We start from the raw sequence: 26584 nt of genomic DNA on the forward strand, positions 1-26584 counted from the left end.
GTTAGGTCAGATTCAAGGGACTGAATGGCCACTCTTGTTCCCATGGTCTTAAGAATTCAGTATTTACTTCAGCACTCTGATGAGTTTAACATATAGTTAGCACCTGATGTACCAGCTAAACTGATGGGCCCGCATAATAATGACCCTTATAATCATAAGACTGCCTCCAATCTACAGTGTAATAGTACCTCTATTGCTTCTTAGCTCTAACTAAATAGATTATGTCCTTGACCCCTCTAAGACATCCTCTGTCTCCAGCATTAACATTGTCTTTAATCAATACTGCCATCCATCCTCCTTTCTTTTCTTCCCTATTTTACCTGAATACCTTGCATTCAGGAATATTTAGCACCCAATCCTGCCCTTTATTGAGCCATATCTCCATTATCGCCACATCAAATTCTCACATAGCTATTGTGCTTGCAGTTCACTACTTATTTACCACACTCCATGCATTCACATAAATGCACAGTGAACCTAATTTAGGCCTTATTATGTTCCTTCGTACATTACAGGGTGCATTCCATATGCCACCAACTGGAAGGAACAAGAAAGACAAACAAATTTGCAAGGAAATTACAATGATTCAAATCATATAAAGTACTTACAATAAGGGACTTTAATTATCCTAATATAGATTGGGATAGTAAAAGTGTAAAAGGCAAAGAGGGGAAGGATTTATGAACTATGTTCAGGAGAATTTCTACATCAGTATATTCCCAGTCCAACAAGGAAGGAAATTTTACTCAATCTAGTTCTGGGGACTGAGATGGGTCAAGTGGATCAGGTGTCAGTAGGAGAACATTTAGAGCACAATGATCATAGTGTCACAAGGTTTAGGTTGGCTATGGCAAAGGACAAAGAGCAATCCAGAGTAAAAATAATTAATTGGGGGAAGGCCAATTTCAGTGGGATGAGAATGGACCTGGTCCAGGTCAACTGGAATCAAGGATTGTCAGACAAAACTGTAATTGAACAATGGGCTGTCTCTAAAGAGGATATGGTTTGGGTACAGTCAAGGTACATTCCCACAAAAGGGAAAGGTCGGGCAACCAAAGTCAGAGCTCCCTGGATGACGAAAGCGAAAGAGTAAGACGAAGCAGAAAAAGGTGCGCATGACAGATTTCAGGTCGATTATACAAGTGAGAACCAAGCAGAATATGCAAAGTTTGAAGGGGAAGTGAAAAGAAATAACAGCAGCAAACAGGGAGTATGAGATGAGACTGGCAGCTAACATAAAAGGGAATCCAGAAGTCTCCATAGGCATATAAGTAGTAAAAGGGTCATAAAAGGAGTACAGCCAATTCGGGACCAAAAAGCAGATCTATGCGTGGAACCAGAGGGCATGGTTCAGCTATAAAAAGAAGTACTTTGGTTCTGTCTTTACCATAGAAAAAGATGCTGGCAAGTCATAGTGAAAGAGGAGTTAGTTGAGTGACTGGGCCAACTAAAATTTGGAAAAAGAGGAGGTATTAGATAGGGTGACTGTAGAGTCGATAAGTCACCAGCACCAGATCAGATGCATCTGAGGATACTGAGGGAATTAAGGGTGGAAATAGCAGAGGCACTGGTCATAAACTTCCAATCCTCCTCAGATACAGGGGTTTTGCAGAGGACTGGAGAACTGCAAATGTTACACCCTTGTTCAATAAAAGAGTGCAGGGATAAACCCAGCAACTACAGGCCAGTCAGTTTAACTTTGGTGGTGGGAAAGCTTTTAGAAATGGTAATCCGGGACAAAATTAAGCCATTTGGACAAATGTAAATTAATTAAGGAAAACCAGCATGTTTTTGTGGAAGGCAAATTGTGTTTAATTAATTTGATTGAATGTTTTGAGGTAAAAGAGGGTTGATGCGAATAATTGGTTAATGTGTTGTACATAGACAAAAGGTGTTAGTTAAAATGCCACATAACAGGTTTGTCAGCAAAGTGACAGGAAACAGAGCAGTAGTGAACTTTTGTTTTTTTTGGACTGAAGGAAGGAAGGTAGGTACTGAGGTTTCCCAGGAGTCAGCATTAGGACCACTGCTTTTCTTGAGACATACTAATGACCTAAACCTGGTTTTCAAAAGGGAATTGGATAACTAATCAAAGAGAACAAATTGCAGGGCTACAGGGAAAAGACAGGCAAGTGGGACTAACTGAATTGATCTTAGAGCGCCGGTGAGGGCCACAACAGGCTGGATGGCCTCATTCTGTGCTGTCACCATTCTATGATTCTATGGTGCCAAGGACATGGTCAATGGAAAAGCTAAACAGATGCTGCCAGTGACACATTGGTAACTTTCAAGCAACGGCAGATACTAGATCTTACATTAGCTTGGTTCTCTCTCAGGACCAAATCAGGACCACAGGACAGGCACTGATGCATTATTCAGAGAGTTTTTCTGTTGTGAATGAATAGAAAAGACCTGCAGGGCACTGAAATTCTGTGCAGATCTGTATCAGTTTAAATAAATTTTCTATGTGAACAGTCAATTGGATTGTATACCTGTAGGCCTGAATAGCTGCTGATATGTTCTTCATCTCCATATACTCATGACCCATTAGTGTCCAAGCACCAAGGTAGCGAGGATTTAACTTCAATGCTCGTTGGAAGTACAGGGCTGCTTTCTCGTGTTGAGACCTTAAACTATAGTAATTGCCTTAATGAGAAGAGAAAGAATATTGGATTCACAATTCGGGTACAACAGCTCTAAACCATACAGGCCTGAAGGTCCTAGGATTAAATTCTGATCTGCACTTAGCCACGTGTCCTGAACAAGGCAGTAGTTGGGGTGCCACAATTATTTTGAGAATCATGAGCCAGGGAAGCAGAAAAATGTTCCACTAGAAAGTGCATGTCCTCCATAGTTCATTAGCACAAGAAATGCCCAGTTGGGTCAAGCTTTAGCACCTCTGGAGCCATGTCTGAACAATAGGAGGGAATAAAATATAAGCAAATAGGATATGGAGACCTCACTATTAAATTTTTCAACTCCAGTAGAGATGACTGACCTCAGTAGTTTACACTTTTGCGATACTCCATTCAGCTATGTCATGCATTAGAGAATCAACGTCTAGCATTACAAGGTGGAAGAATGAATCTATGCACTTGCAACTCCTAATGCATCAAGCTCCTTGATATGTCCGATTCCTGTTGATCTTGTGACAGTGACAGATCTCAATTCCATTCAACTCCTTGGTGCTATATGGAGCAATTTTTTTCTCTTTGATTTCTCTGCTGTCTAGTGAAGGAGGCGTTTGGGTGGGAGATAGAGGATGAATGGAGCTGTTCCATTGTGGACCTTCCACTGACTTCAATTAAACCCTTCTAAAGAACTGAATGCCAAGGAGCACAATGGAACTCTAATGTGCTATGCCGCTGGACGACAGACAATGCAGTGGACTTGTGATCCTTTACATAGAATTCTCAATCTCAAGTATAGGAGACATCAAGTACAGGCACGTTCCATAGAGAGGGGAAGAGGGGGAGGCAGTTAAACATCAAAGAATTAACCTGGTTTCAGAGAGGCAACGGAAAACACAGCTAATGCAGATGATTGAGAAAATCGAAGAAAACAGGAGCTAAAAATATAACACACGAGTCTCATTGGGTGCACCAATAAAAAATAGGTTCAACAGATAGTGACTGCAAACCAGAACGAGTGCTTCAGTTTTGAGTTGATCAACTGAAAAGGCAGTCCCCTGTTAAAGACAAATTGTACTCACCAATCACGCAGCAGGTTTCTACTCGATACTTGTCAATTTCACACAGATTATGAGCCAGATAGCTTAGCTCAGGCTTCATGTTCTGACAGAAGAATAAAAATGGGAATGGATTTGTAACAAAAACACAAATTTCTACAACCACCGTAAAGAAAATTGCTCAACTGGAATGACGGTATACTCTTTTTAATTCAAAGTTGCTTAAATAAAATAGTCTGATAAATCAAATTGAAATCATCATGAGCAGGCGGTGTACTTGTACTTCAAGGGGAATTTAAAAGGACAATCTGATGCACTAGGGTTAGAAAAAACTGTCCTGACTTTCATACCTTTATGGGTGAAAGGAATGTACCCAAAGATATCTAAAATATTTAGATAAAGCACATAATTTATTCTTCAAGTGAATTTTGTCTGTTGAAAATATAGATCAAGCCCAGGCAGTGCATAGAGAGAAACACTTTCTCTTTCCTTCTCAAACTTTCTGCAACATTAGCAATGGTTTATCCTTCGACATTATTTTGGAAGTTAGGACAGGACTTAATATTTTCAGAGTGATTCCCACATAATAAGTTTGAAAATTACTCATAAATGAGCCACATACAGGTCCAGGCTCCATACAACTGTCAAACAAGTTTCTTCTAATTTAACCAGTGCAACATTAACTCTCGTCAGATCCTGATCCTATTTACCTCAACCTCCTGCCTTCTTTTAATTTCCCTGACAAGTTCTACTCCAACTTCCAAACCTAAGGAGATACATCTTGATTTTCTTGCTGAAGGCCTTACTGCTTGTGTTAACTCTGAATTGTCAACTTCTCACCTCCCATGCCCAAAAATCTCTCCCTCAAATCACTGCAGTATCTTTCATTCTCCTAACTTGGATAGGTTCCAAGCAAAATAAAATCAATGAACTATACCTTAATGTGGACATCAGTACCATATGCTGTTGGATCCACTCACTACTTAAATCCAGTTTTCTATTTTCTTCATTAGCCATTTCTAATATGCCAAGTGCCATGCATTGTACAAGAATAACTTACTCCATCTCTCTCATCAATTACTAGGCAAGCCAGCAGAGTCAAAGATGACCAACTCACAGATTTTCTCTCTTTTGTACAGAAGTTGAGCACCTCCCCGCTACAGTAGCACAGCAAGGCCAGAAACTTGAGCATTTTCATTATCAATCATTGCAAGCAGATGAAGGAATGCTTTCTGCAATGTAATAAGGGCTGTTCCTTCTGTGCAGCTGACAGGTAGTCTAATTAATAAACCGCTACTTCTACAATAGTCATGAAATCAGTGCCTAACTCACCAAATTTTAACTTTTCCCATCTGTAAAAGAAAAAGCCACCACTTCAACTTTGCAAGTGTTTGTGAACTAACCAGGAATAAATTATTGTAAAATTTGAGAAAGACATGTTAGGGTGCAATGGAGATTGGAGGCTAGAGATGAAGAAAGGATGTGTTATCAGATGACAAGCTTTTTCTAGTATCTTGACCAGAAGTAAGAGATGTGCTGAGAGAGCCTCTCCTGCTTTATGAACATATGAACTCGTATAAGGCCATTCGGCCCCTCGAGCCAGCTCTGCTATTCACTACGATCATGGCTGATCTGATTGTGGCCTCAACTCCACATTCTGTCTACCTCTGATAACCTGTAACTCCTTTGTTACTCAAGAATCTATCTACCTCTGCTTAAAAATATTCAATGATCCTGCCTCCACTAGTCTCCGGGAAAGAGAGGTCCAAAGATTCACAACCCTCTGAGAAAAACATTTCTTCTCATCTCCGTCTTAAATGGGAGAACCCTTATTTTTAAACTGTGTCCCCTACTCCTAGTCTCTTCCACAAGGGGAAACATCCTTTCAGCATCCACCCTGTTAAGGCACCTCAGGGTCTAATATATTTCAATAAGATCTCTTCGCATTCTAAACTCCAACCTTTCTTCGTAAGATAACCCCCCTCCACCACATTCCAAGTATCAGGTGTGTTTTTACTGCTTCAGAAGCAGTATTCAGTCTTGTTCGGACTGGTGGCCAAGAGGAAGACAAAAAGTGTTTGACATGAGAAAAGAAACTGAGCTCTCTTAAGTGAGCCTTTCCGATGAAGATATGGGAGCTCCAATTGACAAGTATGTCAATAGATTAAATGAAAAAGAAACACCATGAAGAACTGAAACATGGGGAAGATCAATATGGGAGATCACTGGAGACTATATATATTGCAATTAAATATCAAAGTTGACAAACAGAGGGTGCAATCCTCAGCAGAAGTTAGATAGCTTTGAATGATATGAGGAAGTCATCGCTGGTATAAACCCCTGCTTAATGAATAAAGTTCTAATGGATTAATCTTCAACGACAGCTCAGAGATTTGAAAGGGAACTAGACAGCTACGAACATAGCTTTGGTGGGAGGCCATTTAATAGCAATTTGACCAAAATACACACAAGGAGACCAGTCAGTGGCTTTACAAATGTGTTCAAGGGTTGTGGAACATAACCAACATGACAACCAGTGAAAGAGTTATGCTGAAAACCATATTGATAAATGTGGATTACATGCAAAAATAAAATATTACACTAACAGCACTGTGGGTGCACCTATACCACATGGACTGCAGCGTTTCAAGAAGACAGCTCACCACCCACTTCTCAAGAGCAATTATGGATGGGCAATAAATGCTGGCCTAGCCACCCACATCCTATGGACGAATAAAATATTTCTCTGAAAGGATTTATTATACCTTATATAATAATTGTGTAGTGATTGATTCATAGGGCGGAATCGTCCGTGCATGCTGGCGTCGGGCGTGTTCGGTTGCGTGAGTGGACAATATGGTGAAAAGGCCAAAAATTGGTTTCACAACATCATGAAACCAGTTTGCGATTGTCCGTTCAGCCTGTTGATGGCAGGCTGTGTTCCCTGCCATCGGACATTGGGAACCTCATTGTAATACATCAGCATATCATTATAAGGCCAGCACCCCACCCACCACGCCCCCCGCCTGCTGGATCGTCCTCCCATGTGATTGTATACCAACGTGTTTCACAACAGCACATATAAGACGTGTATTTTGTGGGCTGCACTTTGAGGGGAAATCGGGGACGAGTATACAGTAACGTGGAGCACTTGCAAGGTTCGCTTGTTGGACTTGAAGGTTGAGGCGGGTTGGAGCAGGGGTGGGGGGGTTGGGGGCAAACGCTGCCCTGCGGTTGATGCGACTTTACGGTGGGGGGGGTGGGAGAACAAAGGGTGCCCTGCGGTTGAAGGCAGTGCGCAAGCACACGTGGGTGGGGGGTGGGGGGAATGGGTAAGGAGGCAGCCATGCATTAGAGATACCTTGTAAAAAAAAGTGACCATTCCTTTGCAGCTGAGACAGTTCAGACGCAGCCACATTATGATTGGAGTTGGGCCTCTAGCTTATCCACCCACTCAAGCAACGCAGAGGCACCAAAGTGCCAACCAAGTGCTCCAGAGCCTTTCACCCCTCAGGCACAGACTGCAAACTAATGAGTGTTTTAAAGGATTGCAGAACAATTGGATGACTGGGCACGTTGTACAATCTCCTTGCTAAAGCTGGCTGTGGAGCAGTTACTGGTGGAGGCGCTCACAGCCCCTCGCAATATCATCCCAGTTTGGACCAATCTCTCCCATGGTTCAAGCTGAATTGCAGCCTTGCTATGCAGGTTAGGCTATGCAGTCCAATGGGCAAAGCTGCCTCCAGCAGGGGAGGCGGTGACATAGTGGTATTGTCACTGACTAGTATTCCAGAGACCCAGGGTAATGCGCTGCAGACCCAGGTTTGAATCCTAAAAATTTGAAATTTGAATTCAATAAAAATCTGGAATTAGAAGTCTGATGATGACCATGAAACCATTGCTGATTGTCATAAAAATCCACCTAGTTCACTAATGCCCTTTAGGGAAGGAAATCTGCCATCCCTACCTGGTCTGGCCTACATGTGACTCCAGACCCACAGCAATGTGGTTGACTCTTAAATGCCCTCTGAACAAGGGCAGTGAAGGATGGGCAATAAATGCTGGCCTAGCCAGCATCACCCACATCCCATGAATGAATAATAAAAAAAATCAGTCAGGTGGAGTGGGGCAGAGGTGGATGGGGTTTTAGGCAGCCATGCAGCGCAATAAACTCTGACCATCCAACTCTCCGGGATGCATTAAGGGGCCTTCAGACTTAACCAAGAGAGGTTCTTAGTACACCAATGCAAACCCATGCATCCCTCTTCTCATCCTGCAGGGAGAGTACATTAGGAGCACAGAGCTTGGTGAACTAGCTATATGCTTCATGGCTTACAGAAAGCAGAGGCGACGGAGAAGAGAGCGCCTGAGACACCTGGCTGCGCAGACGGAGGAGCAGGACCCTCAGGAAGAAGGGGCGGCTGGGGCTCCCGCACACGCCGCCAAGAGCCACAGCGAACCGTCACTCGTTGGTGACTAGCTGAACCCAGGGTCGACGGACACCGCCTCTCATTCTTGCAGATGACTGAGAACCAGTGTCGCTGAAGACTGTGCATGTCTGGGAGACTGGTCAGACACATCTGCCAGCTACTGCAGGACTTGGCATCACATGGACATGGGGGAGGGCATCCACTGCCAGTGGCCGTGAAAATGATAGCGGCACTCAATTTCTATGTCCACAGGTGACCTCTGTAGGATATCACAATCCGCCACCCACAAATATCTCCATGAGGTCATAGATGCCATCTTCGCAAGGGCATACAACTTTGTGCATTTCGCCCGGGACCAGGAGAGCCAGGATGCAAGAGCGATTGGATTTGCCCAGACCTCCGGTTTCCCACAGGTGCAGGATGCCATTGACTGCACTCACCTGACGCTCAAATCTCCATTGCAACACACGGTCAACTATGTCAACGGCCAGGGCTTCCATTTACTGAATGTGCAGCTGGTGTGCGACCGCCACAAACGTATCCTGCAGGTCTGTGCACAGTTTCCAGGGAATGTGCGTGACTCCTACATTCTCAGTTGATCACAGATCCCTGACATCTTCCAGGGTCTACGGGGCTGCGGGGGTGGCTCCTCGGGGACAAGGGCTTCCCACAGAGGACGTGGCTGATGACACCAGTGCGGCAGCCTCAGACTGCAGCAGATCAAAGGTATTATGAGGCTCTTGCTGCAACTCACAACTTGGTGGAGCAAACCATCGGGATGCTGAAAATAAGGTTCCTGTGCCTGGACCAACAGTCCGCAGAGTGTGTCACGCATCGTCGTCGCCTGATGCACCCTGTACACCCTGGCACTGCAACGGGGAGAGGAGCTGGCTGAGGAGGAGATGGGGGAGCTGGAGGTCTCCTCCGATGAGGGGAGCGTCGACAGGGATGAGGCTGAGGAGGTCCTCGCACTGGTCAGACAAGACAGGCGCGCTCAGGAGGCCCTCATAGCGGCTAGATTTGTTGAGGATGACGATGACATGCAGTGAGGAGACACCATACATCCTCACATTGCATCTATGAACATTTGACTCCAGTCTGGCTTATGGCAGCGCACATACCCTGTGAGATAATGCTCCTGTCATGGAGACACAGTGGAGGCCCTAATAGTCGCTCAACTGCAGGGGGATGATGACCACATGCAGTGAGGGCACTCCATAGATCTTCACATAGCCTCTGAGAATGTCTGACTCCTGTCTGGCTGAGGGCAGTTTCCATGGCGGGCGAATGAGAGTCTGCCCGCCATGAAAACAGTGTGTTTCCCAGGAATGCATAATTAATGTGGCGGGTTTGGGACAATACGGCATGAAAAGCCACCATTGTTGCCGGCGGGTAAAATCTCATTTTACCCACAAGCTACTGCACTTAGGGCAAATCTGGGACTATTCTACCCATAGTGTCATTCTGGCACAGGAGGCCACTCGCCCCATTGCATCCATGCCGGCTCTTTGTAGAGCAATCCAATCAGCTCTATTCCCACACTCTATACTCATAACCCTGCAAAGTTATTTCCATCAAGTGCCCACCCAATTTCTTTTTGAAATCCTGATCATCTCCGCTTCCCCCACCCTCAAAGGCAGCGAGTTCCAGGTCATTACTCCTTACTGCATAAAAGGCTTTTCCTCACACCCGCCCCCATATCGCTTTCTCAAAACCTTAAATTTGTGTCCCCATGTCCTTGTACCTTCAGCTAATGGGAGCAGCTTTTCTTGAACCGACCTATCTGAACCTGTAATAATCCTACACAGCTCTATCAGATTTCCCATCAATGTCCTTTCCCCAAGGAGAACAACCCCAGCTTCTTCAACCTAACCTTGTAGCTAAAATCCCTCATCCCTGAAACCATTTTGGCAAATGACAGGGGTTTGCTAGATTTCTAGAATGAAAATAAATATGATAGGTATGAGTTTTTTTAAACCTTTCAGGAAGGCAGTAACTCTGAGTGCGGTATGGGTACAGAATACCATTTTCTGGCAAAACAATGTATGTTAGAGGCTAATGCGAAGGATTCAAAGCCAATCACACTCTGCCACTTGCCCAGCGTTCACATATGCACTTTCCAGCAGGGTCCACTGAATAGTATGTAGGTAATCCAGAGGTACTGAGACAAATTATACAGTCCAACTATTGCCAGGACTGAAACCCAACTATCTCAGGACAAACCTGGAATATAACCCAGGACCCACTTTTCTAAATAGCTCAGTGCTATACTACCTAGTGTCTTTACCATAGAATTACAGGGGAGCTAGAGGGTACAATTTTACATATCTGATGTCAATAACTAAACACAATAGGTCTCAGCCCTTGCCACTAAGGGTGCTTTGGCTTTATTCAATAAACTGCTATCAGAAAGTGTCACTATTCAGATACTATAGAATAAATGAAGATTTTTATTGAAGAGTTTTGTTCAAATCAAAAACAGAAAGCACAACCAGATTAATATTTGGAACAGACATCAGCTCCGTGCATCCTTATACCTGCACAAGCCCGTAAGTCAAAATAGCCAACCTTACCCGAACATACAGCAGATTGGATAACGTGTCCATATTCTCTATCCTATATGGGTCCTGATTTCGTAACTCATTGAAAAGAGTTAAAGCTCTATCAATGTCTAAACATTAGGGAGAAAGAAAGAAAAGTAGTTCAACAGTTCTTGAATACATGACAATATCAGGTAACTACAAAAAAACACATTAAATCAAAAGAAACCTTTGTTTACTAGACATGGGATAACACATTCAGCACATATCATTCAGCAACAACACACTCAATGCTTAAGATAATCTCACAACTCATAAAAGTAAACACGGAAAGATTTATAATATCTTAATTTTAAAAGACATTACTGTGCTGCAGAAATAAGGGTTTGAAATAAAAAAATAAGATTTTCATTCAAAAATTAATATAGAAGCACTCCTTGCCTAATCAGGTGGTTTTATTTGTACAAAAAGTGAAAAACCTGAAGATATTTTATGAGGCGGCCATGTTGCACTCAGCTTTCCTCACAGACAAGATCATTTTTCAATGTACAATAGGAATTCCTCTAATTTTCTTGGATCACCAAACAAAATGATTTGAACAAATTTAGATTCATAATTTTTAAAAACTCAAAGAAACTTAAGAACTGCAGTGTAAAACAGGGACACCAAGATGCAATTAAACAAATGCCCTGCAGCAACAGAAACGGTGTCAATCAAGAAACATGTCGAACTTAAATTTTAGCAAGAAAAACACCACCATCGATCCCATTTCAAGTGTTGCACACTTGGCTGGCAAAGTCCATTTATGCCTGGAAAAGTTAGCCCGATTTTCTATTTTTTAAGAAAGTTGTTAAAACGGGGATTGGTCAGGAGGCTTTGACCTGGATTTTCCACTTGATTGCTCCAGATTTTCCAGTGTAATTCGCCTGAACTTGGCAGAACCGGCAAAAAAAAAATTGCAGCATTTTAATGCAAATTGAGTTTAACGCAAGTCGAGTTTCCATGATGTTTTGTGCCAGTTTTTAAAAAGTTGCACTTGAAGCAGGTCCCGCCCACAAAACTGGCTGCCCATAAAGGTGAACTGATCACCACTAGAAGATTCTGCTAATTGCACTTGCTTGCAGGCCTTCAAGGAGGCTCTAACAATTAAGTCGGATCTTTTGGACATAAAAACATTAATAGGTATATTTTGGAAGGTTTTGGATGTAACTTATTCTTTCAATTTACTAAGGTACTGGCTTTTGCACCCCAATCTAAATAGAAAATAGTTTCGTATTTTTGTTAAAAAGTTATTTTCAACAAGTGAATACATCAAGCAATATTTTCTGAAGTCATTTTTAAAAAAAGTTGTTTAAAAATATTTGTCAGTTGTGCTGGTTTATGACAGATTATACATTTGGCGATATGCACGAGTTTGAGCAGAAACTTGAACTTTTCAAAACAGGTCAATTTGCACCGTAATCGTCAATTCACAGAATTTTAATGGCACAGAAGGAGGCCTTTTGGCCCATCATGTCTGCACCAGCTCTCCAAATGAGCATTTGAGCTAGTGCCATTGCCCTGCCTTTTCCCCATACCCCTGCACCCAAAGCTGAAACTCTGCCCTCTTCTTTTAAGCAAACGGTAAGTCCAAGCTGAAACCCACATTGGACCTCATCCCTAGCAAAATTCCAAGCTATAGTCTCTCTTCAGAGAGGTCTTTGGGGATATAGTGATATGCAGCAACCAAAAGCTGCCACATGTCACACCATTGTAGAAGGTTAACAGATCAGAAGGTACTCATTATCTCCTAGACAGTGCCAGGACCACTAGGTGGTATGATGCCATCTTAAGTGGTGACAGAGACATACATTGGTATCCCGTTTACATTTTTAGAAAACACCCAGATACCTAGCGTTAAGTGCTGGACTGTAGGGTGTCAACCCCAGCTATACAATTGCCAAGTCTTGCATCTGATTTTGTCATCTACAAAATAATATTAGGCAAACAAGTGAAGGATTTAGTGGGAACTGGGTTGGATCAGGATCAGGAGTCACTGCCGAGACCAGGCTTTTACTGTAAACATTCCTAAACTTCAAAAAAGGTTGACTGGCAGGAACAAAGGCCAAGGAATTGAATTCCAAAAAAAAACCCAAAATGTGGGACCACCCAATTTTATTTTAAAACACTAAAATGAAGAGACCTCATCCTGACCCTAACACTGACCTCGAACATTGTGATAAGCCACAGCAATTTGAGAGATGATATAAGTGCTTTTGGAGAAACCAGCATCAATTAGGTTCTGATATTTTTGCAGTGCCTCCTCAATAAGCTGCAGTTCTGTATAGATGTGAGCCAGGAAGAACTCTTTCATCCATGTACTGGGTAGCACCATGGGCTTGAGCTGGAAGAGAAAAGCAAAGGACACCGAGTATCAGTAGTATATACAAGCCATGGTTAAAGTCACTGTGATCAGAGTCCAAGTGCCTGGGGAGACTCTTGAACTTCCAGGCAAAGTAGTGGGTGCAGAGACCCTGGAATCGTTTATGAAACAATTCAATGTTGCAACAAGTGAGAATGGGATGATTCTGGATAAATGATTAAACTGGGCTTCCTCTTCTGTAAGTATCATGATCTCTTCTAACGTGAGGTCCATTAATATATCCTACATGAAGGACCTCCAAGCTGGCTTTACATGACCCAGGTTAATGGGCTCCAAAGTGAGTGATCCAGGAATTAACGAATGCCTGGCTCAAAAAACCAGACTCAAATTAAAAATCAGGAATAGACCCAACTTTTACACTTGAACAATCATGGAGCAGGTGAACAAAAGCCATCGAGATCTGTTGGGAGTCCGGGTTAAACCACTGTACCTCCTGCTTCAGTTTTGGGAATGTTCCAGAAAGTGTTTTTATTTGGTACAAAGTTTGCTCCATAATTAGAAAAAGAAAGGACTTGGATTTATAATGTCTTATTGTATCTCTCAAAGATTCCACAGTACTTCATACAGTGATTGGTTTGAAGTGCAGTCACTGCAAAGCAGGCAAATGTGGCTCAGTAAGGTCCCACCAACAGTAATGAGATTCAATAATTAATTAATCTATTGTTTGTGGACGAATGTTGGCCAGGGCACAAAGAACTCCTTACTCTTCTTCAAATACTGCCAGTTCATCTTTAACTTCCTTCTGAATGGGCAAATAGGTTGACACCTCTAGCAATGTAGCACTCCCTCAGCAATAAATTATGACTGCCCTCTGGGTGTCACCTCTGTTAACTGGACCTCTGATTTAACAAGCAGTTCCATGGAAGACTAAAATCTCTCTCTCTGTCTACCCTTTCCCAGAACAGTGAACATGCTCAGGGTCATTAAACTGTTGGGGGACTTCTGCCTTGGTGAAGATCAGTTACCTCAAGATAAATTGATATTTGAACCTTTGGGTTTCCTTTTTTCTTATTACAGAACTATACTAGAGGATGATTTCACCCATCAATGTGTCCAGTGTCAGGGTTTTATTCAGCTTTCATTCACTTTTGGATCAGCAGCACCCTAAATTACCGACATCCAATAACATTTCATGATTTTTATTATGTCCTCACAATGAAATTAAAAATTCTGTTCTGAATTGCCACTTAGTTATAGAGAAACAAATGCTCTCACCAAGTTAACAGCCTTGACAGAAATCCCCCAGGAAAGGAATAAATTGGTCACTTACCATCTCCTTATCGGTAATGAGGTTGCAGAGTTCGAGCCAAGCTCCCCAGTGCAAAGGCAGACTGTGCGTGGCTTCCACAAACACATCAATAGCTTCTTTAACCAGGTCCAGTTTCCGCAGGACTACTCCGTACCTAATATACAAACCATGACTGAATTTCAGCTTACATAGTTTTATATTACACTGACCTATACTTCGATAATTCAGGGTTAAACTCGCAATGTAAGACAAAAACAAGTAGGCAGCTAGTTACAAGGTAATAAATATAATTGAGGTTGAGATAGCTTGTGCCATGAGAGAAGATGGTGAGCAGTTTAAATCATTTAATTCCTGAGCTCTCACTTCAAGCTTTGATATCTCTTAAAGAAATAAATAAGTGCCACTTCCCGCTCCCCCCCGCCCCCAAACAATGTTTGCTGAAGATGCTGCCTTGCTTACGTACCGTTACACAAACTCTCAACCATCTGGCGCCCAGCCCAAGCATCCATCCAATCACTGAAAACTTTCCTGTTAATGCTCTCACAATGGAGTAGGCATTACTCACTCTATACTATCTGTTGTATTCAGTCCTTAAAAAGGAAAATATATCTATTTTATTATGTTAACAGCAAATACATGCATTTCCAAATAACATTGGTAGTGTCAGAATACATTTTACTGAACTGTTACACCCTCTAACTGTTACAAAGGGAGATATTTTGATGTCTTTCACTCATTCTATTACCACAATTCCAATGGGAATTGTCATTTGGCTCACCAGATCATATATCCAAAAACGACCTTCAGCTCTCCTCTTGTTTCTTTGATAATTCCAGGCTTTCCACTCAACATCCTACCCAGGGATCCAGGAAGAAGGACTTCCTAATATCAGCCCTAAGCTTGCCTTTCATCACTTTATATTTGAGACCCTTTGCTCCGGCCTTATGATTTAGTCTGAAGTTGTGTTTGAATTTACTTCTTCTATACCATTTACTATCTTGAACAGCTTTACAAGGTCACCTTTCAAAGCTGAAAATCACAAGTTCCCCCAGTCTTTTCTCTTAACTCAGTCCTCTGGCACTTCTGTCTTGTGACTCCGCTGTCCATCACCCCCAAGGTCCTGAATGCCTTGGTGAGCAGAACTGAGCAGTACTGACGGACTAAAGCAAAATATTGTGGGTGTGTAGAATCTGAAATAAACTCAGCAGTGCCATCAGCATCTGTGGAGAGAGACACAGCTAAAGTTTCAGGTCGATAACTGTTCATGAGAACCAGTTCTGATGAAAGCTCATCTACCTGAAACATTAACTGTTTTTCTCTCTCCATAGATGCTGCCATGCCTTGCTGAACGTTCCTGCAGATGTGGCCTGATCAAGGGACTGCAGGTTGTAAACAGCACTATGTCAGGCGAGCAATCTATCATTTAAACTAAGTTCTGCACTTTAGAGAGTCACCTCATTGCTTTGGGAAATTCCAAAGACAATAAAGATGTGAAATATTCTGACAACTCATTATCTTTGGTCACAATGTCACTGAGTACAGCTTCACAATGGAACAGCTTCTATCCAAATGACTGGTTTCCAGGCTGCCTTTTACCAATTCTGGGAACAACATCTGGCAACAAACAATAACTGAAATATGGAGCACTGCACAGGTAACCCAACCTACCCCACACACCGCCCCCCAACTCCACCCACAACCTCTACCATTTCCCATATACATTGTGGGGAAATTCAGTAACCTTTTCCAGGATTGTCATCTATGTTATTCAGCACACGTTGGGAAAATAGGTAAATGATCAAATAAGCTGGTACATACAAGTATAATCCAAATCCATCCAATTCCCTGGCTTTGTGTTTTTTGCTCAGTTCAACTCGCAATTCCCTCAGAGACTCATTCTTCACTTGTCCTTTCTCCAAGGGTCCTGCCAAGCAGATAGAAAATAAACCTTCACACATACTAGCCTAGGGGAACCCAGATGTAGCTTGGAATCACAGATCATAGTTTAGCACACCAATAATGCAACATTTTATTTGTTCCTTTTCTAGGACCTGTATAGCTACATCAATAAAAATTGTGCAGAACCATGGTCTTTCAATATTGAAAGAAAATGCTGCTATAAGCCTTTATAAACTTAAATAATAGCCAAATGAAATATATTTAGACTTAAAGTATCTCCTCCTCAACAGTTTAGCATCTCCATGGAGTTTAGTTTAGTCTCCCATAACAGATTCTAGCACAGTTAATAAAACATGGATGCTATTAATAATGCAGGTCAATAAGAAAATTGTAGTCACCAACTCTTACTTCAAATGCACATTAAGGAATTAAAACTTTAAATATAAAATGATGCATATTTATTTTAATATGTTTAGGTTTAAAGAGATAAAAAGAACTAAAAGATGATGGATAAATCTGTGCGGCCTTCCAATAGACTAAATCCGTATTCTATAACAACAAGAGGGCATCAAATACTAAAGGCGGGTTGCAGAGAAATGCAGTATAATTTTTCTTTTATTTATTCATGGGATGTGGGCATCGCGAGTTAGGCCAGCATTTAATGCTCCTCCCAAATTGCCCTTGAGAAGGCGGTGGTGATCTGTCTTCTTGAACTGCCGCAGTCCTTGTGGTGTAGGCACACACACAGTGCTGTTAGGGAGGGAGTTCCAGGATTTTGATCCAGCGACAGTGAAGGAACGGCGATATATTTCTCAATGGTGAGTGGCTTGTAGGGGAACTTCCAGGTGGTGGTGTTCCCATCTATCTGCTGCCCTTGTCCTTTTAGATGGTAGTGGTCGAGGGTTTGGAAAGTGCTGTTGAAGGAGCCTTGGTGAGTTCCTGCAGTGCATCTTGGAGATGATACACGCTGCTGCCACTGTGCTTCAATGGTGGAGGGAGTGAATGTTTGTGGATGAGGTTCCAATTAAGCGGGCTGCTTTGTCCTGGATGGTGTCAAGGTTCTTCAGTGTTAAAAGGGGGCTATTTTCAATTACCACACCATATATTCAACAACATTGTACTTAACTCAGATTAATCTCTCCAGCAGCTCCCCTTGTGATTTAGCCAATTAACCCAATGGGGACCCAATGAGGACCTCAGCTACACAGATCAGAAATGCCTAGGTTTGATCACTGATCTAAACAGAGTTAGCAGGTATCAATCAGGTTGGCAGTGGGGTATTACTGTTTGCAGCAGTGTGCAGATTCTGTTGGAACTGCAGGCTGACAAATCCCCGGGTCCTATAGGAAGTGGCTAGAGAGATAGTTGATGTTGGTTTTAATTTTCCAAAATTCCCTGGATTCGGGGAAGGTGCCATTAAATTGGAAAATAGCAAATGTAACTCCTTTATTCAAAAAGGGAGGGAGGCAGAAAACAGGAACCTACAGGCCAGTTAGCTTAACATCTGTCATAGGGAAAATATTAGAAGCTATTATTAAAGATGTAATGGCAGGGTACTTAGAAAATTTCAAGGCAATCAGCCAGAGTCAACATGGTTTTGTGACCAGGAAATCACGTCTAACCAATTTATTGGGCTTCTTTGAAGGAGTCACAGGTGCTGTGGATAAAGGGACACCAGTGGATGTACTATACTTCGATTTCCAGAAGGTATTTGATAAGGTTATTGTAGAAAATAAAAGCTCATGGTGTCGGGGAGGGGGTAACATATTGGCATGGATAGAAGATTGGCTAGCTAACAGGAAACAGAGAGTAAGCATACATGGGTCTTTTATGGTTGGTGGGATGTAACCAGTGGTGTGCCACAGGGATCAGTGTTGGGGCCTCAGCTTTTTACAATTTATATAAATGACTTGGAAGAAGGGACCGAAGGAATGGTGGATAAATTTGCTGATGGCACAAAGTTACAATAAGTAAGTTGTGAAGAGGACATAAGGATGCTATAAAGAGACACAGATAGGTTAAGTGAGTGGGCAAAGATCTGGCAAATGGAGTATAATGTGGGCAAATGTGAAATTGTCCATTTTGGCAAGAAGAATAAAAAAGAGACATATTATCCAAATGCCGAGAGATTCAGAGGGATCTGGGTGACCTACTGCATGAATGGCAAAAGGTTAGTATGCAGGCACAGCAAGTAATTAGAAAAGCTAATAGAATGTTATCGTTTATTGAAAAAAGAATTGAATACAAAAGTAGGGAGGTTATGCTTCAGTTATACAGGACACTGGTGATATCACATTTGGAATACTGTGTGCAATATTGGTCTCCTTACTTAAGGAAGGACAGAAATGCATTAGAAGAAGTTCAGAGAAGGTTTACTAGACTAATACCAGGAATGGGCAGGAAACATTGGACAGGCTAGGCTTGTATCCGCTGGAGGTTAGAAGAGTAAGAGGCAACTTGATTGAAACATAAAAGATCCTCAGGGGTCTTGACAGGGTCTATTTGGAAAGATGTTTCCTCTTGTGGGAGAATCTGGAACAAGGGGTCACCGTTTAAAACTAAGGGGTCACCCATTTAAGAAGAGATGAGAAGAATTTTTTTCTCTTAAAGGATAGTGAGTCCTTGGAACTCCCTTCCTCAAAAGGCAGTGGAAGCAGAGTCGTATGTTCTGTCTGATTGTTGACCAGTGACTTCCCCCCCCATCAACTTTGCTGAGTACAAAAGTGTGGATGCAAGATGAGAACAGGATTGCACTCGACATTCATGATTCCCCTAGCAGTCAAATATCATGTTTCTCACAACCCAGGATTATACAAGAATAATGGGCAGGAAACGGGGCATGACCAGTAGGCGTATGACCATACAAGAACCAAAACCTCAGTTAATGAATGAAAAACATTGCAAAAAAAAGCTTAAAAATATTAAATCTTTTTAATATGATAATCAAGTCTCATGCAACGGACAAAATCCCAGCTCATTGCTATAGGGGCCAGTTATCAACAGCAGACTGACTTACCCAAACTGTCCACTGTTTCATCATCCTTCTTCTTCTCCCCAGACTAGAATACCAAAATCAGTTACTAAACATTAAAAACTTCATCAATTACAATCAGAGCATTACCACATAGATTCAGAGCTACAACATAACAGAGTCAGTAATTGGGATGATCTTTACATTATACATATTCCTTGTTAATCTTTTAACCATCCTCACCCACCCCCACCCCTGGGAAGAGACTTAATGCACTGAGTTACATGCTAGGCCACTCCAGAGTGCAATTTAGAGTTAGCCACCTTGATGTGGGACTGGAGTCACATATAGGGCAGGCAGATTTCAGTCCTGAACAACATCATTTGGGTTTTTATAACTTCAGCTTCATACTTTTAGAGTACCGAACTTTTTAGGTTCAGATTTAAAAAAAAACATTGTTCATTTGCTATGGTGGGACATGAATTCACATGTTCTGGATTATTAGTCCAGGCCTTTAAATTACTAGGCCAGTAACATAACTACTTCCAGTGCCATGGTGCTTCTGTGGCAGAATGCAAATTTATGCTTCAAAGTTACTGAGTTCTGCCATGTGAAGTTGACATGCAGGAAAAGACAGCTGACTCATTAAACTGTGCTAAAAAGGGAGAGAAAAACAAAGGACTAGTCATTGCAGGATGCTTGTAAGGGTCATTTTCATCTGCTTGCCATCTTGGTTAACAACTTATATAAAGAACAAACTTGCATTTATAAAATTCTTTTCACATCCTCAGGTTATCTCAAAGTGCATGGGAGTGTTGCATTATCAGAAGTACTGGCATTACAGCCAATAGACGCTTGTAAAGTATAGTCATTGCTGTTGTTTTAGGTATAATTTGAGAAGACTAAAATTTGAGAGCAGGGTAAGGAAATTAAAAATATTTGTTCAAACTGAGCAAAAAGAGAGACTTGCATTTATATAGCGCTTTTCACAACCACCTCAACCATCTCAAAGTGCATTACAACCAATGAAGTACTTTTGAAGTGTATTCACTGTTGTAATGTAGGAAACGCATCAGCCAGTTTGCACAAAGAAAGTTCTCACAAACAGCAATGTGATAATGATCAGATAATCTGTCCTTTGTAATGTTGTTTGAGGGATAAATACTGGCCCAAGACACTGGGCTAACTCCTCTTCTTCGAAATAGAGCCATGGGATCTTTTACATCACCCGGGCAGGCAGATGGCTCCTTGTTTTAACAGCTAATCCAAAAGACAGCACCTCAGACAGCGCAGCGCTCCCTCAGTGCCCAGGGCACAGAATAGTGAAATTGGCAGATGGAATTTGGGGATTCTTGATTATTGCCGACTTCTTTTTTTCCCATAGGATGGGGGGAGGGTTCCTCACAACAGATAATGAAGTTTCCATTAGGTCTTAGGAAATGGTGTATCGAATGACTCTGTTCAACAAAGATGCCAGAATATGAATTTCATCCCATTAGCCTAGGCTAGATTTAAAACAAACTCCAGGATGAAAGGGCACCACCTAGTCACCCAGAAAGACATCTGATGGGTCACTGCAGGTTTACCAGCAATCTCATCATTAATGAGTGCTCCCTTACCAGATATCTGGAGTACATATACAGGAAATAAGCCTTCTGACTCTGACAGCCTTTGAGAAAATACGCTGCTCGGTCATATTCCTTCAGGTCAAAATATGACTTGGCCAAAGTGTAGGCATCCAAATCCACCAGGTCTTCCTAAATAGAAACATGTTTTTACAAAAAATAAATCAATCAGTTACTCAAAAAGAAATCTCTTGTGAAACGTAGTTGCAGCCCCCATTCAGGATACTGAACTGCAATGCAGTTGAATTTCTCTGCCACACAATTGCCAGGATGTTTTTTAATGGATAGAACAGAACGAAAAGGGATTTCAATGCTTTGCCTCATTCCCCACCCACCTCCACCCAAAGCAAGTATTAGGATAGGCAAGTATAAATTATATCGGAATGTATTATTGGTTTACCCAGGCATGCCCTGCTCTATTAAAGTTGTTTGTCTCCTTTCTAATAGTAACAATGGAGAAGAGGAACAATGCAAAATTCCTTTTAAATACATGTTCTAATCTCAACCTAGCCAAGGACTGAAAAAAGCTTCAGTTCCAATGGTTTCAGACTTTCCAAAACTGTGGCATCTCCATTAATGAGCTGCTTCTACAATCGCTTGTTTAAAATGAGTGCAATCTGTGTACTGTTTAAAAAAAGAACTGTCGTACCTCTGTTAGCGTAGGGGCAGGTGGCAGCTCGTCTTTAGGAAGAGGGTCCAGAGAGAAGGCCAACTCTGAAGCCCTGTGCATAAAAGAAACTGTCAACCTTAATCAAGACATGAGAAATCCAGACTTGTCCCCCCGCCCCCCACCCCCCTCCTCCACCACCCCTGCCCAAATTCCATGTAACACAGGCAAACCCATCAGAATAATTGTTTACTCAACACAATCAAAAGGACAAGGGAGCATCATTCCTTTTGAGATATGTGCCTTGTCACCATCCAGGGTTGCATAAACTTGTTAAATTTTATGATTTTAGAAAGATAGTTCTCTCCTGTCTAGATCTAAGGTCCACTTCCATCATCGAGCCGAACTCCCTATAATGTATGACCTTGTAGGCACAATAGCTGGTAATGCTGCCCTACCTGGTCATTATCATGATCAGCCCATGAAATTCACACCAGCCATTTTCAGTCTTTGGATAGCAGAAGAATAAACACTTAACTGTACCGGACTGTGCTCCAGATAATTAAGTTTTAGTTTAGTGCAGATAAAAGACCTGACTAGATTCACAACCCAAAAGTCACAGCCAGGAATTAAAAACAAAAGGTTCAATTTGACCTGACCAGAATCCTTGAATAACTATGAACGTGAGTGATAGGAGAGAAGATAATCAGGACTTTTCTGCTACAAAATCATTTTTATGCAATTACTTTTGTTGACGAAAAGGATTCTGCTAAATTTGCAAAGATAGATTTTTTCCAATGACAGCAAATAATAAAATAATCCACAACACAACGGTGATGCACAGCTCACTTAAGAAATAATGGTTAAGACTATCACTGCAACTTTATAAAGGTAATCAATAAATTCTATAAATTGATTACTTTATAAGGTTAGCCAGAGTTGAAAAAGTCATCTGTAAATAAAAACAAGTAACTAAAACTACATAACATCAGCAACTACAGGCCAGTCAGTTTAACTGCAGTAGTAGGGAAACTTCTACAAACCATAATTAGGGACAAACTTAATAGTCACATGGACAAACATGGGTTAATTAAGAAAAGCTAGCATGGATCTCTTAAGGGAAAATAGTGTTTAACTAACTTGGAGTTTTTTGAAGAGGTATGATAAAGGCAATGCAGTTGACGTGGTGTACATGGACTTCCAAAAGGCATTTGATACAGTGCCACGCAACAGACTTGTGAGCAAAGTTATAGCTCATGAAATAAAAGGGAAAATAGCAACATGGATTTGAAATTGGCTGAGTGACAGGAGTGGTTAATGGGCTGGAGGAAAGTTTGGAGTTCCCCAGGGGTCAGTTTGGGACCTTTGCTTTTCCTGATATATGTTAATGACATAGACCGTGGCATACAGGACACTATCAAAATTTGCAGATTATACAAAACTTCGAAACATTGTAAACTCTGAGGAGGATAGTGCAGAACTTCAATGGGAAAGGTGGCAGATGAAGTTCAATGCATAGAAATGTGAAGTGATTCATTCTGTAAGGAAGAACATGGAGACACAATATAAAGGGTACAACTCTAAAGGGGGTACAGAAGCAGAAGTCATAAGTCATTGAAGGTAGCAGGAAAGATTGAGAGAGTGGTTAAAAAAGCATACAGTATCCTAGGCATTATTAATAGGGGAATAGAGTACAAGAGTAAGGAGATTATTTTGAACTTGTATAAGATGCTAGGTTAGTCTCAGCTGGTGTATTATGTCCAGTTCTGGTCACCGCACTTTAGGAAGGCATTGAAGGAGTGCAGAAAAGATTCCTGAGGATGGCTCCAGGGATGAGGAATTTTAGTTACATGGATAGATTGGAGAAATTATGGCTCTTTTCTTTGGAGAAGAGAAGGCAGAGAGGAGAAGTATTCAAAATCATGAGGTGTCTGGACAGAGTAGAAAGGGAGAAACACTTCCCAGTTGTGAAAGGATCAAGAACAAAAGGGCACAGATTTAAAGTAACTTGCAAAATAACCAAAAGTGCTATGAGAAAGAACTTTTTTTATACAGTGAGTGCCAAGGTTTGGAATACATTGCCTGAGATTGTGGTGGAGGCAGGTTCAATCGAACCATTCAAAAGCAAATTAGATTGTTATCTGAAAAGGAAGAATGTGCAGGGTTACAGGGAGAAGGCAGGAGAATGGCACTAAGGGAATTGGTAATTCATGGAGCCAGTGCAGACACGATAGGCCGAACAGCCTCTTTCTGCACACAAACAATTCTGTGATATTTCTAATTCGACCTCCATATTTAATCAGTTATACCTTTGTCAAGAAGATATAATAATTTTCATAATGTTATTTGGAATTTTTTGTTAAGTAGAATAATAGTGGGGTCCATGTCTATGTACGTGTGTGTGTCTGTGTGTGTGGGACTTAATTGACTTAGAGACAGCAGGTCTGAAGGCTCTGATGCAAGATGAGAAGCTAGGTTTGAAATGCTAAATAGGTAAACATGGGTGAAGTTTTAGAATGTGTGGTGTAAAGGGAACATTTGCATTTTTAAACAAACCAGACTAGCTTGAATTCAAAAGAGGGGGTGAAATGTTTCAGTTAAGAAACAGTGTGTTTATTTTTCCCAAAGACTGCTGGCAAAATTGGTACTGTGATAGATTTATAGATTTTTATTATTAGAGAGGTAACGTCCAAAGACATAGCAAAACAATGGAAATTTGCATTCAAAGGGGAAAATATGTATAAAGGAGAGAAGGCTGTGTGCAAGGAAAGGCATTCTAAGATCTAACAAGTGTGAAAAGCCTCTAGCCTCTGTGCTCAAACTGCTGTCTGCAAGAACTGGAGTTAAGAAGCCTCACTTTGAATTCGACCGTTCAGGGTATCATGTTAATTTGTCTGGGTCTTTTAAAATGTATGTGTTTTTACTGTTGCCTTAACTGAGATGCAACTGAAAGTTAGATTAATCAGAGGAGCTAAGAGTTACCATAGTGGCAATTTGTAGAACCTGTGTGTACTTAACATTTTTAAAAAATCAATAAATGTTCAATTTAGTTTTGTAAAAAAAACCCTCTAAGCCTCGGAAGCCTTCTTTTTACTGAATTCAAAACCCGTATCTCAAACTAAATACAAATTGCAAATAGTTGTGGCAGTTGCTTCAAGTTTCCCTCTGGAATTTGAGCAGCTTAGCATTTGCCATCTGCTGTACCATAACAGTTTAGAATACGCTTACATGGTTAACCAACCTGCAGCCCATTTGTATACATCAGCACCAAGTTGAGGGCTGTGTAAGCTGCTCTGACAGATCCAGATTGAGTTGAAGGCTGATGTACAGATGTGTTTTATACCTTATATCATTACTGGGGAGTAGATAACAACAGGGAATAACAGACTAAAGTACAGAGCGTGTGAAGAGCTTGGGAGTGAGCTTTATAATCTTTGAAGTGTGAGAAAGATCGAATATACATTAAAATACGTTGTGTTGCATTTGCAATGGTGTTTCAGCCGGTGTCGACACCGGCGGCTGCTCCCCGGCCTGGCCTCCTGTTGCTGTTGGTCCTGAACCGAGTGTCCAGACCCCTCCGGTCGGCTCTCTCACTCACCACTTGGCGCTCTGCAGCAGGCCACGCTCCCGGCACAGGCCGCTGACCGCCATCAGACCCCGCTTCACCTCCTTCAGCTCCGGGAACTCACTCAGCGCCGCCATCTTGCTCCCGCTCACCCTGCAGCCAATCACAGGCCACCTCAATTCTAGCCAATCGCAGCACCGCCCTCACTTCTAGTCAGTCACTGCGCTGCCTCATTCTCAGCCAATTACAGAGCCACCTCATTCTTAGCCAATCACCGCGTTGTTTCATTCCTAGCCAATCATAGAGCCTCTTCATTCACAGCCAACCAAAACATAGCTTTCTTCATAGCCAATCACAGCGCCATCACATTTTCAGCCAATAATAGTGCCGCGTCCTTCACAGCCGCTTAGCAACTCGTCACCCGCCAACAACCGCTCACCAGATTGGCCAGGGTGCATGGACACGGCTGCCTATCATGTCAACGATGTTTCATTGTGGGAAGTTATGAATAAGGAATGTCTCGTTATTCTTCATAATACAAGTATGGCATTAATACATTTATATATTAAAGGTTGAGGAATATAATGGATCACACAATAAACTGTTCACCTCCTAGTTACCCAATGTGGCCTGGTGCCTAAATCAGGGTTAAATGATTGTGCAACGTGAACCTGCCTTTAATAAAAACAGAATATGCTGGAAAAGCTCAGCAGGTCTGGCAGCATCCGCGGAGAGAGAAACAGAGTTAATGTTTTGAGTCCACATGACTCTTCTTCAGAGCTGAAGAGAAGTAGAAATGTGATGAAATTTATACCGTTTAAGGGGGTGGAGCAGGTGAAGCTGGATAGAAGGCGAGTGATAGGTGGGGACTAAGGAGAGATTGACAAAGGTCATGGACACAAGACAAAGGGAGTGTTAATGGCAGCGGTAAGGGCTAAAGGAGGTGCTAATAGTGGCATAAAGGTAAGAAAGCAGAACGTGTTAATAGCAGAACAAGGGTCGGCACTCTGAAAGAATAACATTGAACAAGTGACAGATGGCCCTTTTGGGGGTGCGGTGGGGTGGGGTGACGAGACGAAGCAGTGGCAGGGGGAAAAGGATAGAAAAAGGGATAAAAATGGTAAAACAATGACGAAAAATCAAAATAAGAAAATAAAAAATAAAAATAAATTTTTTAAAAGGGATTTAAAAAGGGGTGAGGATGGAGGAGAGAGTTCATGGTCTGAAGTTGTTGAACTCAGTGTTAAATCCGGAAGGCTGTAAAGATGAGGTGCTGTTCCTCCAGTTTGAGTTGGGTTTCACAAAGGAAAGCATGTTAGGTGTGCCTGCCGTGCACCTGCCTTTACCTGAATCCAAGTCCACTGTTGAATCACTGTTGAAAGGACTGCTCCAAGTCACTGAGGTTCTTCAGCTATTACAGCAACTGGGTTCTCCTCACTGTGAGAAAGAACAAGGGACTTTCACTCAGAATTACAGAATTGTTACAGTGCAGAAGGAGGCCATTCAGCCCAGCATGACAGAATGAACAATTCATTTAATGCCATTCTCCCACCTTTAATCTATAACCCTGCACATTCTTACTTGTCAG

General features: G+C 41.8%; 1 protein-coding gene across 2 annotated transcripts in view; it reads right to left on the reverse strand.

The window, feature by feature from the left end:
• cdc23 (CDC23 (cell division cycle 23, yeast, homolog)) overlaps positions 1-25159 on the reverse strand; it is a 32094-nt gene extending 6935 nt beyond the window's left edge. The window contains exons 1-10 of one of the 2 annotated variants that reach the window (XM_078550678.1): positions 25030-25159; positions 21474-21546; positions 20819-20956; positions 19245-19287; positions 16148-16253; positions 14351-14483; positions 12864-13041; positions 10692-10789; positions 3713-3794; positions 2493-2646 (exon numbers count right to left, since the gene is read on the reverse strand). In XM_078550678.1, coding sequence (XP_078406804.1) covers positions 2493-2646; positions 3713-3794; positions 10692-10789; positions 12864-13041; positions 14351-14483; positions 16148-16253; positions 19245-19287; positions 20819-20956; positions 21474-21546; positions 25030-25133 — 1109 coding nt within the window. In that variant the 5' untranslated portion in view covers positions 25134-25159. Of the gene's footprint in view, positions 1-2492; positions 2647-3712; positions 3795-10691; positions 10790-12863; positions 13042-14350; positions 14484-16147; positions 16254-19244; positions 19288-20818; positions 20957-21473; positions 21547-24672; positions 24781-25029 lie in introns of those variants that run through there. The other variant, XM_078550679.1, reaches the window with a different exon arrangement.
• Positions 25160-26584: the final 1425 nt, after the last annotated feature.

This window comes from Cetorhinus maximus, chromosome 10, assembly GCF_964194155.1.
Source record: "Cetorhinus maximus chromosome 10, sCetMax3.hap1.1, whole genome shotgun sequence".
Taxonomy (NCBI): domain Eukaryota; kingdom Metazoa; phylum Chordata; class Chondrichthyes; order Lamniformes; family Cetorhinidae; genus Cetorhinus; species Cetorhinus maximus.